At 41.3% G+C, this 14516-nt stretch overlaps 1 protein-coding gene across 1 annotated transcript in view; it reads left to right on the top strand.

The window, feature by feature from the left end:
- LOC116036369 (troponin I, fast skeletal muscle-like) overlaps positions 1-7276 on the top strand; it is a 16436-nt gene extending 9160 nt beyond the window's left edge. The window contains exons 4-7 of the mRNA XM_031279906.2: positions 2741-2869; positions 4569-4658; positions 6643-6816; positions 7099-7276. Coding sequence (XP_031135766.1) covers positions 2741-2869; positions 4569-4658; positions 6643-6816; positions 7099-7173 — 468 coding nt within the window. The 3' untranslated portion in view covers positions 7174-7276. The remainder of the gene's footprint in view (positions 1-2740; positions 2870-4568; positions 4659-6642; positions 6817-7098) is intronic.
- The last annotated feature ends 7240 nt before the right edge of the window (positions 7277-14516 follow it).

Raw genomic sequence — 14516 nt, 5'->3', positions numbered from 1 at the left:
AAAACAAAACCTAAAAAAACAATTCTGCCGTACTTTTACATCTGTAGTCTGATAACCAAACATACTGTATGGAATACCTTAAACCTGAAGTTAATAAGTATCTTAACCTCATGTTCATTTTAGACTTATTAAGAGTAATGCAAAGTTTGTTAACATTAAAGTGCTCATATTATGCTCATTTTCAGATTCATAATTGTATTTAGAGGTTATATCAGAATAGGTTTACATGGTTTAATTTTCAAAAAACACCATATTGTTGTTGTACTGCACATTGCTGCAGCTCCTCTTTTCACCCTGTGTTCAGGTCTCTGTTTTAGTTACAGAGTGAGACCTCTCACTGCTGTAACATCTTTGTTGGGAGTCGCACATGCTCAGTAGCTATGTAAGGACTACTAGCCAGTCAGAAGCAGAGTATGAGCGCGTGCCCTGACAGTACCTAGGTAAGGACTACTAGCCAGTCAGAAGCAGAGTATGAGGCCGTGCCCTGACAGTACCTAGGTAAGGACTACTAGCCAGTCAGAAGCAGAGTATGAGGGCGTGCCATGCTAGCAGCTAGGTGAGCATTATAACGTGTGTTCCAAAGTGACCACGTTTGTCTCTGAAGTAAAGGCTGGACTACAATAGAGCTGTTTGGAGCAGTTTGTGAACAGTGTTTTCTGTTGGAGATGGTAAGTCCCTTTGGGGTGGACTTTGGGCTTTTTCACTTTGTAAACCTATAACGTGCACAAAGAAGATATATAACACAATAAAGGAAAGGGGAAAAGCCAAAAAGCATAATATGAGCACTTTAAGCTTACAACATATGACTCTTGGTCTTGTCTTTTGAAAGCCGAGGCTGAAGGCCAATAATTTGAATCCCCTCAAATAAAAATGATCTAAACCAAACCGAAGCCCTAATGTTAAAAGCTCCACTTCTGTGAATGTGTTAACTGGCACACGGCATGTAACAATCTAACGTCTAATGTATCGACAATCCATGCACTCATAGCAAAATGTTTGAGGTGTCCGTGCGTGCGTCCGTGCGTGCGTGCGTCTGTGCGTTTGTGCGTCTGTGCGTTTGTGCGTGCGTGAGTTTGGACTAAAAAAGGTAGTACATGATCTTGGTAAGCAATTTGACAACATTGTTGTAAAAATTATCGGTGTCTCAAAAAGCGTGCTCGTTAAGATACCAGCAGACAAGCTAATCCAGCACAAATTAGTGCATACAAAGTCACCAAAGTATTTGAACCTCATAATTAAATACAAAATGAGGGAAAAACTGCAAAAAGGTCTGTTTTTTGAAAAAAAAAGAACCCCCCCCCTTCCACTAGGCTGGCTACGGGCCTGTTGGAGCAAAACCTTTACTATGCTGCTGTTTAGGCTGTTCTCGAACTTCACAGATAGAACATGTATCTCTTATGTAAGATATCGTATGCATCACTAGGGACATTTTGGGCTTTTTAATGTTTCAGTTATTTTTGGCTGTGTTAATGCATACGGCATACTTTTTTCTTCTTTTTTTGTCGAATTGTGGAATTGTGTGAACCTCAGCTCCTATAATAAACTGTGTAACCAAAATACAGACACCCTGACCCTTGAGGACACATTAAAATATTCTATTATATCAGGGTTATAATCAACAGCCATGGCTCCAAAATTGTAGTTTTTACTATTTTCCACTAGAAGGAGCCATTTTCTAATGTTTGGCCTACCGGGCAAATAAATGTTTTTTTTCCGTAGTTTCCACTCGGGTTATTGCTGCCGTATTATTATTATTATTATTATCATTATTATTATTACGTTACATCAATCCTTGAACCTGTACAGTTTTTGGTGAAAGTAGCATTAATCTATAGCCTGACGTGGTCATACTCAGATTCTAGTCAGAATATGAGTCTGATTCTGCTCCATTGGGCTGGGGTTATGGGGCGTGTTTCAACCCAACCAGGAAAGAAAATGCCTCTGCACTCATTGGATAGACCTCCAACCAATCAGAGCAACAGATAGACCTCCAACCAATCAGAGCAACAGATAGACCTACAACCAATCAGAGCAACAGATAGACCTCCAACCAATCAGAGCAACAGATAGACCTCCAACCAATCAGAGCAACAGATAGACCTACAACCAATCAGAGCAACAGATAGACCTCCAACCAATCAGAGCAACAGATAGACCTACAACCAATCAGAGCAACAGAGTATGTGACGTATGTTGAGCGATGCATTGTTGTCAACAGAACTCAACTGCACGCACGCTGGAAGAAGTAGAAGAAGATGAGTGTAAACGATCTTTGCGAATTTAAGGATACACAGAGTACTTACCAACACGATCTTCATTTTTGAGAGACATTGTATAGGTGAACGCATATACCAACAAGTTCTCCGTTTAGGATTAGAACTCGACAATACAGCAAACAGATCTTATCGCATTTGTCCATCATCACCAATCTGATTGGTCCAAACAGCTCTGGTTGGAGCTCATAGTTGCTCCACATCGGATCAAGTCCAGACCCAACTTCCCGATCTCAAATGTTGTGGGCGGGGCTAAGTTCGGCTGGCATCCAGGCTAATTAATCTACATGCCAAATTTTAAATACAAAATACATCTTTTGATCATCTCTTTGCGTGTGAATCAAATGAACATTTTGTGCAGAAATCATGTTCACATGGAGAGAAAACATCCTCCAGATGACCTGAAACCTGAAGAAAAACTGAATGAAACCACCTGTTGACTCTTGATTTCTGGATGTTTCCTGTAGAGTCTGATCCTGTCGATCGGTGCAGGCTGGCTGGAGCAGGAGAAGAAGGACCTTGTCGTGGCCAAGGCGGCCTACATGTCCGAGAACTGTCCCGCCCCGTCCATGAGCGGAGACCAGGCCGCCCTCATGGTGAGAGACGATGAACGTTTTAAACTTATGTGCTGAATCTGAATCAGAAAGAGATTTATTGCCAAGTTAGTAACACTTACTAAGAATTTGCCTTGGTTGATGGTGCATACGCAGAAACAATAACATAAAATAAACAATAAATACAGAAACAAATAACACGTACATCAGAATCAGAATCATTGGCCAAGTATACTTACATACACAAGGAATTTGACTTTGGTAGGTGTTAACTCTCTATGCATTCAACAAATAGACATGTAGCAGTAAACATTCAGTAGACAAATAGTAATATAGACACATACTGTACAATAGAGACAACAATGTACATATAGGCACATATCAACATAATATACAAATATACAAATGAGACATAATATCAAGACAAGTACACATGGAGTGAGATGTAAGGTGCAAAAAGTTATAGTGCAAAGTAGTGTGCAAGATGCATATTGGAATGATAAGTACACACACACACACACACACACACACACACACACACACACACACACACACACACACACACACATAACTGTTTAACATTAAGAAAGTCTGTATGGGTTAATGCAGGATGTACAGTGTGCAGGATTTTAGGGATGTGAAGAAAATGAGAAGCTTCATTAATCCTTCATCAGAATCCTGTTGGTTGATCTGCACGTACGGTGGCTCTGAGTGGTCAAACGACTCAAGTCTTTTGGCAGATGCTGGGAAAAAAAACACAGAAAATCAAAACCTTTTCCTAAAAACATTAATGACAGAAGTAAGTTGCGTATTTGTAAAGGTTTGGAGTCGGCGTGTAAACATTATTGACACGACCTAAGGTCATATTTATTTTCAAACGCGTGACAAGTGATGTGCTGGAGATGACAAGCTTCATCAATCCTTCATCAGAATCCTGTTGGTTGACTTCATAGGCGTAGATTTCGGGGGGGATTCGGGGAATATGGAATATGTCCCTCCCCCCAATATATAGAAGAGATAGATTTGTCCCCCTCAAAAAATACAATCTCCAAAAGAGGTAAAAAAAAATCATTCAGGGGGCTCAAAACTAGAGATGGCCCGATACCATTTTTTCCTTCCCGATACCGCTCCGATACCTGAACTTACGTAACGGCCGATACCGAGTACCGCTCCAATACCAGTGTGTCATTTTTTTTTTTTTAAGATTATGTTTAGCATTTTAGGCCTTGACATGAAAGGGGAGAGAGAGGGGGGAACGACATGCAGCAAAGGGCCACAGGTCGGAGTCGAACCCACGGCCACTGCGTCAAGGAGTAAACCTCTATATATGGGCGCGCGCTCTACCCTGTGAGCTACCCAGGCGCCCTATATTTTGTCATGTTTTAACAGCTGTATACTACTATCCCTGCATAGATGTGATGTGATTTCTATCTTAGTTGTACGGTTTAACTCTTTGTAAAACATGAACAAAAATGAATGCCAGAGAACTTTCTTTTACTATCCGGCTCGAAAGTCGGGTCAGTACGGAAAAATAACATACATAAACTCACTGAAGTAGATTTTCTTCTCAGCTATATTACGCGGTATCAGATCAGTGCATTGTTGTTGTTGCTGGTATTTGTATCGGAACATCTCTACTCAAAACGTATGCAGTACCAGTCAAGGGTTTGGACATGCTTTCCCATATGAAAGCGTGTCCAAACAATCAGTGAGTAAGCATCCCGTCTGTTCGTGTCTTTAGGAAGCCTGCAAGAAGCTGCACGCCCTCATCGACAAAGTGGATGAAGAGAGGTACGACCTGGAGTCCAAAGTGGGCAAAGCTGATAAAGAGGTATACGTCTTCCTGCTGTTTGAGCTTTTATCTAAAGGTACTTTATTGTCACATACACATACATGTAGCGAAGTTCATTCTCTGCATTTAACCCATCCCACAAGGGAGCAGTGGGCATCCATTTATAGCGCCCGGGGACCAACTCCAGATCTGAGCCAGTGCCTTGATCAAGGGCACTGACTGGAGAGCCTAGTACATGTTCTTTTGATGGTGGGGGAAACCAGAGTACCTGGAGGAAACCCACGCAAACATGGGGAGAACATACAAACTCCCCACAGAAAGACCTGGATTCGAACCCGGTATCTTCTTGCTGTGAGTGCTAGCACAGCAAGAAGGTACTGGGTTGGAACCCTAGTCGTCCCGGGCCTTTCTTTGTGGAGTTTGCATGTTCTCCCCTGTGTCTGCGTGGCTCTTCTTCTCTAAGTGCATCACCCAGGTGGCTGCTACACATTGGCGGTGGTAGAGAGTGGGGGGAGTGGGGGGTGTGTGAATCTTTACTGGTGACACGATTTGATTACGATTATCCTGTCAACGATTTGAATCGATTCGATATCACGATGCATCGCGATGCGTCACCTCTTCAATATTATTATATATGCTAGACATGGTTTTCATCGACAAATTCAAGCAGTCATATATATATATATATATATATATATATATATATATATATATATATATATATACTCCCCTTTTTATTGTATCTGCTCTAAACAAAGACACCTCCTGAATATAGCGGACAATGGACAAAAGGCAAAAACAAACAAAGCAGCGAGTGGAAAATCAACAAGTAACATCAGTAGGCAATAATCAATTATGGTCTGTCATTGTGTCGATGTAAGATCGCCCAGGTCTGCATCGCGATGCAATGATTAATTTCAACACCCCTAGAAGAGAGTAGTCCCGTCCCCTCCCCCCCAAAGCGCTGTGAGTGTGTATTATTAGCTGCGAAAAGTCACTCGGATTGAACGTGTATTTTTTATTTTTATTAGTAGTTTATTTGTCAGGGACAATGCAGCGCACATTATTACATACATAATTATCACAGTCAGACCATAACAATATATGTAGATGTGTTGCATAAAAGGTTTCTAGCCAATTGGCTAATTTGCAACCCCAGTCCCTGGTCAAGCCTTTCTAAAAAGATAATCCAAGTATAATTTTTAAGAGAACTACATAATGTGAGTTACACAATCATGCAGCAGATACATATACATACGTATTGTTGTTGTTGTTCCTGTAACAAATCTGCTGAAGGAAATTATTTTTCTTTTGAATTCAAGAAGATATCTACATCCCCTTAAGGCAGCTACACACAGAGCCGATAATCAGCCGTCGGACAGTCTGGCGAGGTCGGTGACTCGAGTCTGATCAGTGTGTTCCGTGCCGTTGTCCGTCCGAGGGGCCGTCGTCCTTCATTTTGGCTGATTTGACATGTATAATCGGCGCGGCGGGCACTGCCGGCAGTCGGACTCAAATGACCCATCTGATTGGTGGAGAGCTAACCAGGAAACGGGGAGCGGGATGAGCGTGACTAGAGTCTCTCAAAATCTGACGAGAATCTTTTAAACTGACCTTTGTTGATCTGAAATGAAGACAGATTCAGCAACTGCACGGCCTATTTCTCTCTTAAAATGTTTTCAGAAACACGTTTCGGTGAACTATTTTAGTACAATATGAGATCGTATTCTGAACGAGCCGCCATGACAGTCTGGCTGTGAATTTCCGGAGAAACCAGACCCACGTGACGCGTTCGTCCAATCAGCTGCCGGTTTTAATTTTTGGGCGACAATACAGATTAGCGCCGCCTGCTGTTATGGAGACGTATTACGTCTCGTCTCTTTGGTGTGTTCAGAGGCACTATTTTGACCAACTCGGGGAGACTGATCAGCTCAACTGCCTCTTCTGCCGAGGGTCGGCCGTCTGGTCGGTGTGTCTGCAGCTTTAGACATCAGAGGGTTAACATAGCGACTTATCCTCTTAGATCCAAGACCTGAAGATCAAAGTTGTGGATCTGGCTGGAGTGAAGAAACCCGCTCTGAAGAGAGTGCGTCTGTCGGCCGATGCCATGCTGAAGGCTCTGCTGGGCTCCAAACACACGGTCAACATGGACCTCAGGGCCAACCTGAAGCAGGTCAAGAAGGAGGTCAAAGAGGAGGTGAGGCACACTTACCTAGATTTTTTAAATCTATTTTTAAGACGTTTTTTAAACTACAGTTAGTCTACAGAGGGGCAGCTCGGTTGGAAACTTAGACGGAGTCATATTTTCAAATCTCCAGTTAGCTTTTAAAAGGTAACTTTAACTTCCACCAAAGTAATTTTCTGGTAAGATACTTGTACTTTTACTCAAGTATTGCGTTCAAGTTCTTTATACGAGACTTCTTAACTTCATGTTGGACACGAGAGCGGCATCACTGTGTTGAATCTGTTCATCCTGCAGGCGATAGATGCTGGCGACTGGCGTAAGAACGTTGAGGACAAAGCCGACAGGAAGAAGATGTTCGAGACTACCTAAAGACTTGACCTCCGCTCCTGTAGTTGCTCTTTGGCTGGCACTTTTTATGTAAATTTTTAATTGAACTGAAATAACGTTTGTTTCATTAAATCTGCAACTTTCAGCTTCGGTGTGTGATTGTTCTTTTGTAAAGCGAGCGGTTTAGATGAGGAATGGCTTTTAAATTTTACAGTTCGCTCTCGAATATCAGTCTATGTTTACATTGCTACGTTTAGATTTTTTTTAAGCCCAAAGTTTTATCTGTGCACACAAGTGTTTTTAGCTCTAGTAGAATAACTAAACTCTGTTTAAACTAACACGCCCAAACCAAAATATCTCATCAACATTCTGGACGTCGTGGCCGATAAGACCCAATCAGGAGGAGAAACATTGGCGTCAGTGTCGCGGCCGTTGAGACCGCAACACAACCCCGCAGATTCCAAACCAAAACGGGTCAGAAGTGTTTCCAAATGTCTCCGGTTTAGGGGCTTGGAAACGCCAGAGCAGGGGGAATGAGAGGGGGGAACGCCAGAGCAGGGGGAATGAGAGGGGGAAACTCCAGAGCACGGGGAATGAGAGGGGGAAACGCCAGAGCAGGGGGAATGAGAGGGGGAAACTCCAGAGCAGGGGGAATGAGAAGGGGAAACACCAGAGCAGGGGGAATGAGAGGGGGAAACGCCAGAGCAGGGGGAATGAGAGGGGGAAACGCCAGAGCAGGGGGAATGAGAGGGGGAAACGGCAGAGAAGGGGGAATGAGAGGGGGAAACACCAGAGAAGGGGGAATGAGAGGGGGAAACACCAGAGAAGGGGGAATGACAGGTGTAAACGTAGCAGAAGATGTTCCTTTTTAAACCAAAACGTAGCGATGTAAAAAATGTAGCCTCAGACTTTTATTGTGTAGGGTGACTCTCTGTTTCCTTCTGTGCTGAAGTTCACTTTTGACAACTTCCTGCTTCGTAGTGTTTTTGTAATAAACGTGTTTTTGTTTCCTACTTCTACTCGTCGTGAGGTATTCTGTCTTTCACTCAGTGACGCACAACGCTGCAGACGAAGCTCATGACACACCTTGATCAAATTTAAATGGTCTCAACGTCCACGAGATAGACATTTAGCTTGTTCTCCTGTGTTTGTTTTTGTCAACTTAAAATAAAACTGGCCTTAAAAACAGAATTAAAGCCAGTTTTTCTTTTTTTTTTTACGTTCAGAGACTTAGGGTGCTTTCACACCTGTAGGTCGGTGAACTAGGTGTGATTCGGGGGTGAAGTTGCAACATTGTTGCATTTTTCATTTGATCTGAAATTTATAAAATTTGGAAAAATCCAATCTTTAAGGACACCAACTTTCTTTGTGAATGAATAATGTATTGTAAATAAATAAATGTTCTTCCATAGGGAACTTTATCAGGATGCATATCCTGGATCCATGAAATAACTGGCCTTTAAAAACAACAAGGGTTGTTAATCAGTGAGATCAGCTGCTCTCAATGTCACATCTTGTAGCACTTGACATTTTAGACACTTTATTACGTTTGTTTCCAAGTCAAGTAGAAACGACTTCTTGGCCTTTCAACAGAATTGTGTTGGTGTGAGATTCATGCTGTGTTTAAGGTGCGTATTTCGTCTGGTTTTGTGTTGCTAGAACGAAGAAAATCCCACACATTTTCAAAACTGGTTTCAGTTTTAAATGCAGTTTTTTATCTGTGAATGAAAGTCAGTTTACAGTCATGTGAAAAAATTAGGACACCCATGCTAAAGTTGACTGAAAAGAGGAATAAAAAAATCATCTTTTGCAAATTGATCTTAATGCCTTAATTAAAGAAATGAGGAAAAGTCCAATCTTTAAGGATACCAATTTTCTTTGTGAATAAATAATGTATCGTAAATAAATAAATGTTCTTCCATAGGGAACTTTATCAGGATGCATAGTATCCTGGATCCATGAAATAGCTGGCCTTTAAAAATAAAAATCTGCCTGCCTCTATGGGAATTTAACATAGGGGTGTACTGACTTATTCCCCCCTGCATTTTAAGGAAGAACATTTATTTATTTACGATACATTATTCATTCACAAAGAAAATTGGTGTCCTTAAAGGTTGGATTTTTCCTAATTTAAGGCATTAAGATCAATTTCCTAAAGATGATTTTTTGTATTACTCTTTTTAGTCAACTTTAGCATGGGTTCATAAACTTTTGAGCATCACTGTATTGCAGTTTTCAGCGGTGATCCAGAATAAAAATGTAACGTTTAGTGTTTTTCTGTTGGAGTTTTATTTTATTTTGTTTAAGATCTGCAGAAAAATCTGCGTCTGCAGGTTCCGTGTAGCCCTGGTTTTAAATAACTTATTAAATGTTGAAATAGGGGGGTTTAAAGTGTTGTCGCCTACTACGACCACACGGTGTCAGCAGAGCACTTCCTGTTTCACAGCTTCTGTCTTCTTACTGCTCAGAGTTTTAAATCTGCAAAACATCTCAGGACAGGTTATGTTTACGTTGGACAGAAGAACACAAATTCAATTTAAAATCATTTAAACATGTTTGGACTCAGTATGAGATTATTGTGAGATTGTTTTGAAAAACAATGAGATCATTGTCTTTTAGTTGTTATTTCGAGAAAATTTGTCATTAAAATAACTTAACTGAGGATCTGTTTTTTTTTTTGGCGTAAAAGGGCTTCCGTACTTTCTAGCATTTGATTAGAAACTTTGCCCAAATAATTTGCATTAATTAACAACAGTAATATGATTACTGTTGTTAATTTAGTTTATGTCTAATGTCTGATTGTCTGACTGATGTCAAACCTCTTAATAAACTCAACTAACGTTTTTTATATATATATATATATATATATATATATATTTCAAAGATGTTTTTCTGTATAATTTGGATATTTACTGCCTTGTTCCTCCATTGATAAAAACACGATGACTTCTTAATCGACGGCACGGTTCAGTCAAACAAAAGGTGAGCCACATCCGTTTTTATATTTGTAATTGTGTGTTTTCTCCGAGGTTTTATGTGCATAATTCTTCATTTACCAGTTACATATGAAGGGGAAGTTTTTGATCTTTATCTCTGTCCTCGTTGTGTGTTCAGATGCTGTGTCTGAATCCAGAATGAGCAGCAGCAGCAGCAACAAATACAGTAAGGTGTGTCTCTAAAATCTCCCTGATAACAAGAATTTAAGGTTTTATCTCTTTGTATATTTTGCATACAATCTAATAAATATCTGTGAATTAACATTTGTATGACTTTATATTTTAACCCTTGTGCTGTCTTCCCGTAAACTATGCAACTTTTTCTTATATTTCAACGTTTTGGTCGTCTTTTTTCGAACGTTTTTTTCAAATGCTATAAAATTGAATAAAACACCCAAATTCAATGAAATTAGTGAACTGATAATTTATTGTACTTGTTAAGAGCATTGTAGGGAACCATCCACGTTATTTTGCCTCTACAACTTTATTCCAACCAGTTCTCATTCCGAACTCGTAAAATAAGGACGTTTGGACAGTGGCTGTCAGCGTCTGATGTGACGAAAAAGGCGTCTTTCAGCGTGTTTGTGTAACGCACCGGGGAGAGCAGCAGTTAGAGGATTTAGCAAGTATATGTAAGGGCGAATTGGTGGTGGATGGGTCAAACAAACACAGGACTTTCACCCAGGAGAGCGGGGTTCGCATCCCGCTTGTCACGCTTGCTATAGTCGCTTTTTATTTTCCTTCCGCGTGTCACAGAACCGTACGCCCACCCACGACCCTTTCCTAAACCCAACCATCCCGTTCTTCCCGCGTGTCACGGAACCGTAAGCCCACCCACGACCTTTTCCTTAACATAACTGCGTCAAAAGGGACGGCAATAGTCCCGACCAAGCGCGTTTACTTAGCGCTAAAGGGACGGCAATAGTCCCGACCAAGCGCGTTTACTTAGCGCTAAAGGGACGGCAATAGTCCCGACCAAGCGCGTTTACTTATAGCGCTAAAGGGACGGCAATAGTCCCGAACAAGCGCGTTTACTTATAGCGCTAAAGGGACGGCAATAGTCCCGACCAAGCGCGTTTACTTAGCGCTAAAGGGACGGCAATAGTCCCGAACAAGCGCGTTTACTTATAGCGCTAAAGGGACGGCAATAGTCCCGACCAAGCGCGTTTACTTAGCGCTAAAGGGACGGCAATAGTCCCGACCAAGCGCGTTTACTTATAGCGCTAAAGGGACGGCAATAGTCCCGACCAAGCGCGTTTACTTATAGCGCTAAAGGGACGGCAATAGTCCCGACCAAGCGCGTTTACTTATAGCGCTAAAGGGACGGCAATAGTCCCGACCAAGCGCGTTTACTTATAGCGCTAAAGGGACGGCAATAGTCCCGACCAAGCGCGTTTACTTATAGCGCTAAAGGGACGGCAATAGTCCCGACCAAGCACATTTACTTATAGCGCTAAAGGGACGGCAATAGTCCCGACCAAGCGCGTTTACTTATAGCGCTAAAGGGACGGCTAGTCCCGACCAAGCACGTTTACTTAGCGCTAAAGGGACGGCAATAGTCCCGACCAAGCGCGTTTACTTATAGCGCTAAAGGGACGGCAATAGTCCCGACCAAGCACGTTTACTTATAGCGCTAAAGGGACGGCAATAGTCCCGACCAAGCGCGTTTACTTATAGCGCTAAAGGGACGGCTAGTCCCGACCAAGCACGTTTACTTAGCGCTAAAGGGACGGCAATAGTCCCGACCAAGCGCGTTTACTTATAGCGCTAAAGGGACGGCAATAGTCCCGACCAAGCACGTTTACTTATAGCGCTAAAGGGACGGCAATAGTCCCGACCAAGCGCGTTTACTTATAGCGCTAAAGGGACGGCAATAGTCCCGACCAAGCGCGTTTACTTATAGCGCTAAAGGGACGGCAATAGTCCCGACCAAGCGCGTTTACTTATAGCGCTAAAGGGACGGCAATAGTCCCGACCAAGCGCGTTTACTTATAGCGCTAAAGGGACGGCTAGTCCCGACCAAGCACGTTTACTTAGCGCTAAAGGGACGGCAATAGTCCCGACCAAGCGCGTTTACTTATAGCGCTAAAGGGACGGCAATAGTCCCGACCAAGCACGTTTACTTATAGCGCTAAAGGGACGGCAATAGTCCCGACCAAGCGCGTTTACTTATAGCGCTAAAGGGACGGCAATAGTCCCGACCAAGCGCGTTTACTTATAGCGCTAAAGGGACGGCAATAGTCCCGACCAAGCGCGTTTACTTATAGCGCTAAAGGGACGGCAATAGTCCCGACCAAGCGCGTTTACTTATAGCGCTAAAGGGACAGCTAGTCCCGACCAAGCACGTTTACTTAGCGCTAAAGGGACGGCAATAGTCCCGACCAAGCGCGTTTACTTATAGCGCTAAAGGAGACTTTTAGCGTCAATAAGAACGACAAAGGCACCTGACCAAGCGTCCGTATTTTACGAGATGAGTGTGAGAACCTGTTGTTTATTCCTACTAAGCAAAGGAAAGCTAGACATTCATTCAGCTTAGGTGCTGACAAAAACGGCTCGGGTGCTCAGTTGTGGAAGAAGTACTCAGACTTCAGTTAAAGTAATAATACCACACTGTAAAAATACTCTGTTACAAGTAAAAGTCCTGCATTGAAAATGTTACTGAACCCTCTGAGGACTAAGATCATTTTGAGATACTTAGTCATTATTTCGAGAAAGTTACAGGATATATACATATCTATTATATTATAATATATATATTATAAAATAACTTACAGGATCTGTTTTTTCTTTTCTTCACTTTGGCGTAAAAGGGCTTCCGTACTTTCTAGCATTTGGTTAGAAACTTCGCCCAAATAATTTGCATTTTAATGTAATTTATAATCCCTGACAGTATGATTACTGTTGTTAATTTAGTTTACGCCTAATGTCTGATTGTCTGACTGATGTCAAACATCTTAATAAACTCAACTAAAGTTATATATATATATTTATTTTAAAGATGTTTTTCTGTAATTTGGATATTTACTGCCTTGTTCCTCCACTGATAAAGGTGGTTTAAAAGGAGGTTACTGAACCCTCTGAGGACTAAAGACGCACCGGCGGGTCCAAGCGATGTTTGACAACACTCCTACTCAAAAAGCAATATTACAAAATGTCATTTTAGACATTTATTCACTATTTTATTCTTATATTACGCTACTTTTGTGAACCCAAGAATGTAAACTCATTTCAAACAGTGTAGGTTTGTTTTTAGTTAGTTAGTTAGTTAGTTAGTTAGTCATGTCATGTTTATTTCAGCCAGAACTCATCTACAATTCATCTAGATTAAAAAAAAGGAACAGGAAGAAGAAATATCTTATAGTGCCTGTCACTTAAATAAAACACAACAGAAAGAATCAACCCCAATCCTCACCCCAAACACCAAAAGTTATCAGCACTACCTATCTTTACATTTCATTATCATCATTTTAAGCATGTTAGTCATCATTGTTCTTATAACATTCCTGTATTTTTTTCTTATACAAATTATTAACTTTACAACTGTTGCAGCACTTCAGTTCATAGTCAAAGGTATTCCACAATTTAACTCCATAAATGGACAAACACTTCTGTTTTTGTGTAGTACGTGCGAAAAGAGTTTTAAAATGATATTGCCTATGGCCATCTTCCTCTGATACAGGAGTAAATACATTTTGTATAACCATAGGCAAAACTCTCTGCTTAGCTCTCCACATAAAAATCAAAATCTTCCAATCAACCAAATCTTTGAATTTTAAAAGTCCAGATTTTATAAATAAAGAGACTGGAGAATTATTTCCACTTTAGGGACCCCTTTATACATCGCTATGGAACAATTTTGCGCGTCAATATACAGGAAGCTGAGTTTGTTCTGAACATTTTGATTTGAAACACACGGGGATCAGTTACATGCAAAAACCCTTAAAAGGAGAATTCAAGAAGATATGTAAAAATGTCCTCAGACCTTTAGACCAGTGTTTCTCAAATGGGGGTACGTGTACCCCAAGGGGTACTCTGGAGGACTGCAGGGGGTACGTGAGTGCTTTTTTGTCGCTGTTTGTCAATATTTTTGACCTGTTCTTGCCTGCCTTCCTTCCTTTTTTCTACCGTCTTCTTTTTTTTTCCAAGTTTGTCGACGTTTTTGTCGCTTTTTACGAAGATTTTGTCACTGTTTTCTAAGTTTTTGATACTATTTTCCACCTATTCTTGCCTTACTTCCTTCTTTCTACCGACTTTTTCCAAGTTTTTCCGGTTTTTTTTTAAAGTTTTTGTTGCCTTTTCTCATCAGCATTTAAATGTTTTTCAGCTACGTGGCTGTTGTTTGGTAAATCTAGCGCTGGTCAGGGGGTACAATTCAAATGGGGGGTACAT

Source organism: Sander lucioperca, chromosome 7 (assembly GCF_008315115.2).
Source record: "Sander lucioperca isolate FBNREF2018 chromosome 7, SLUC_FBN_1.2, whole genome shotgun sequence".
Taxonomy (NCBI): domain Eukaryota; kingdom Metazoa; phylum Chordata; class Actinopteri; order Perciformes; family Percidae; genus Sander; species Sander lucioperca.
This window is presented reverse-complemented; position numbering and strand designations above follow the sequence as displayed.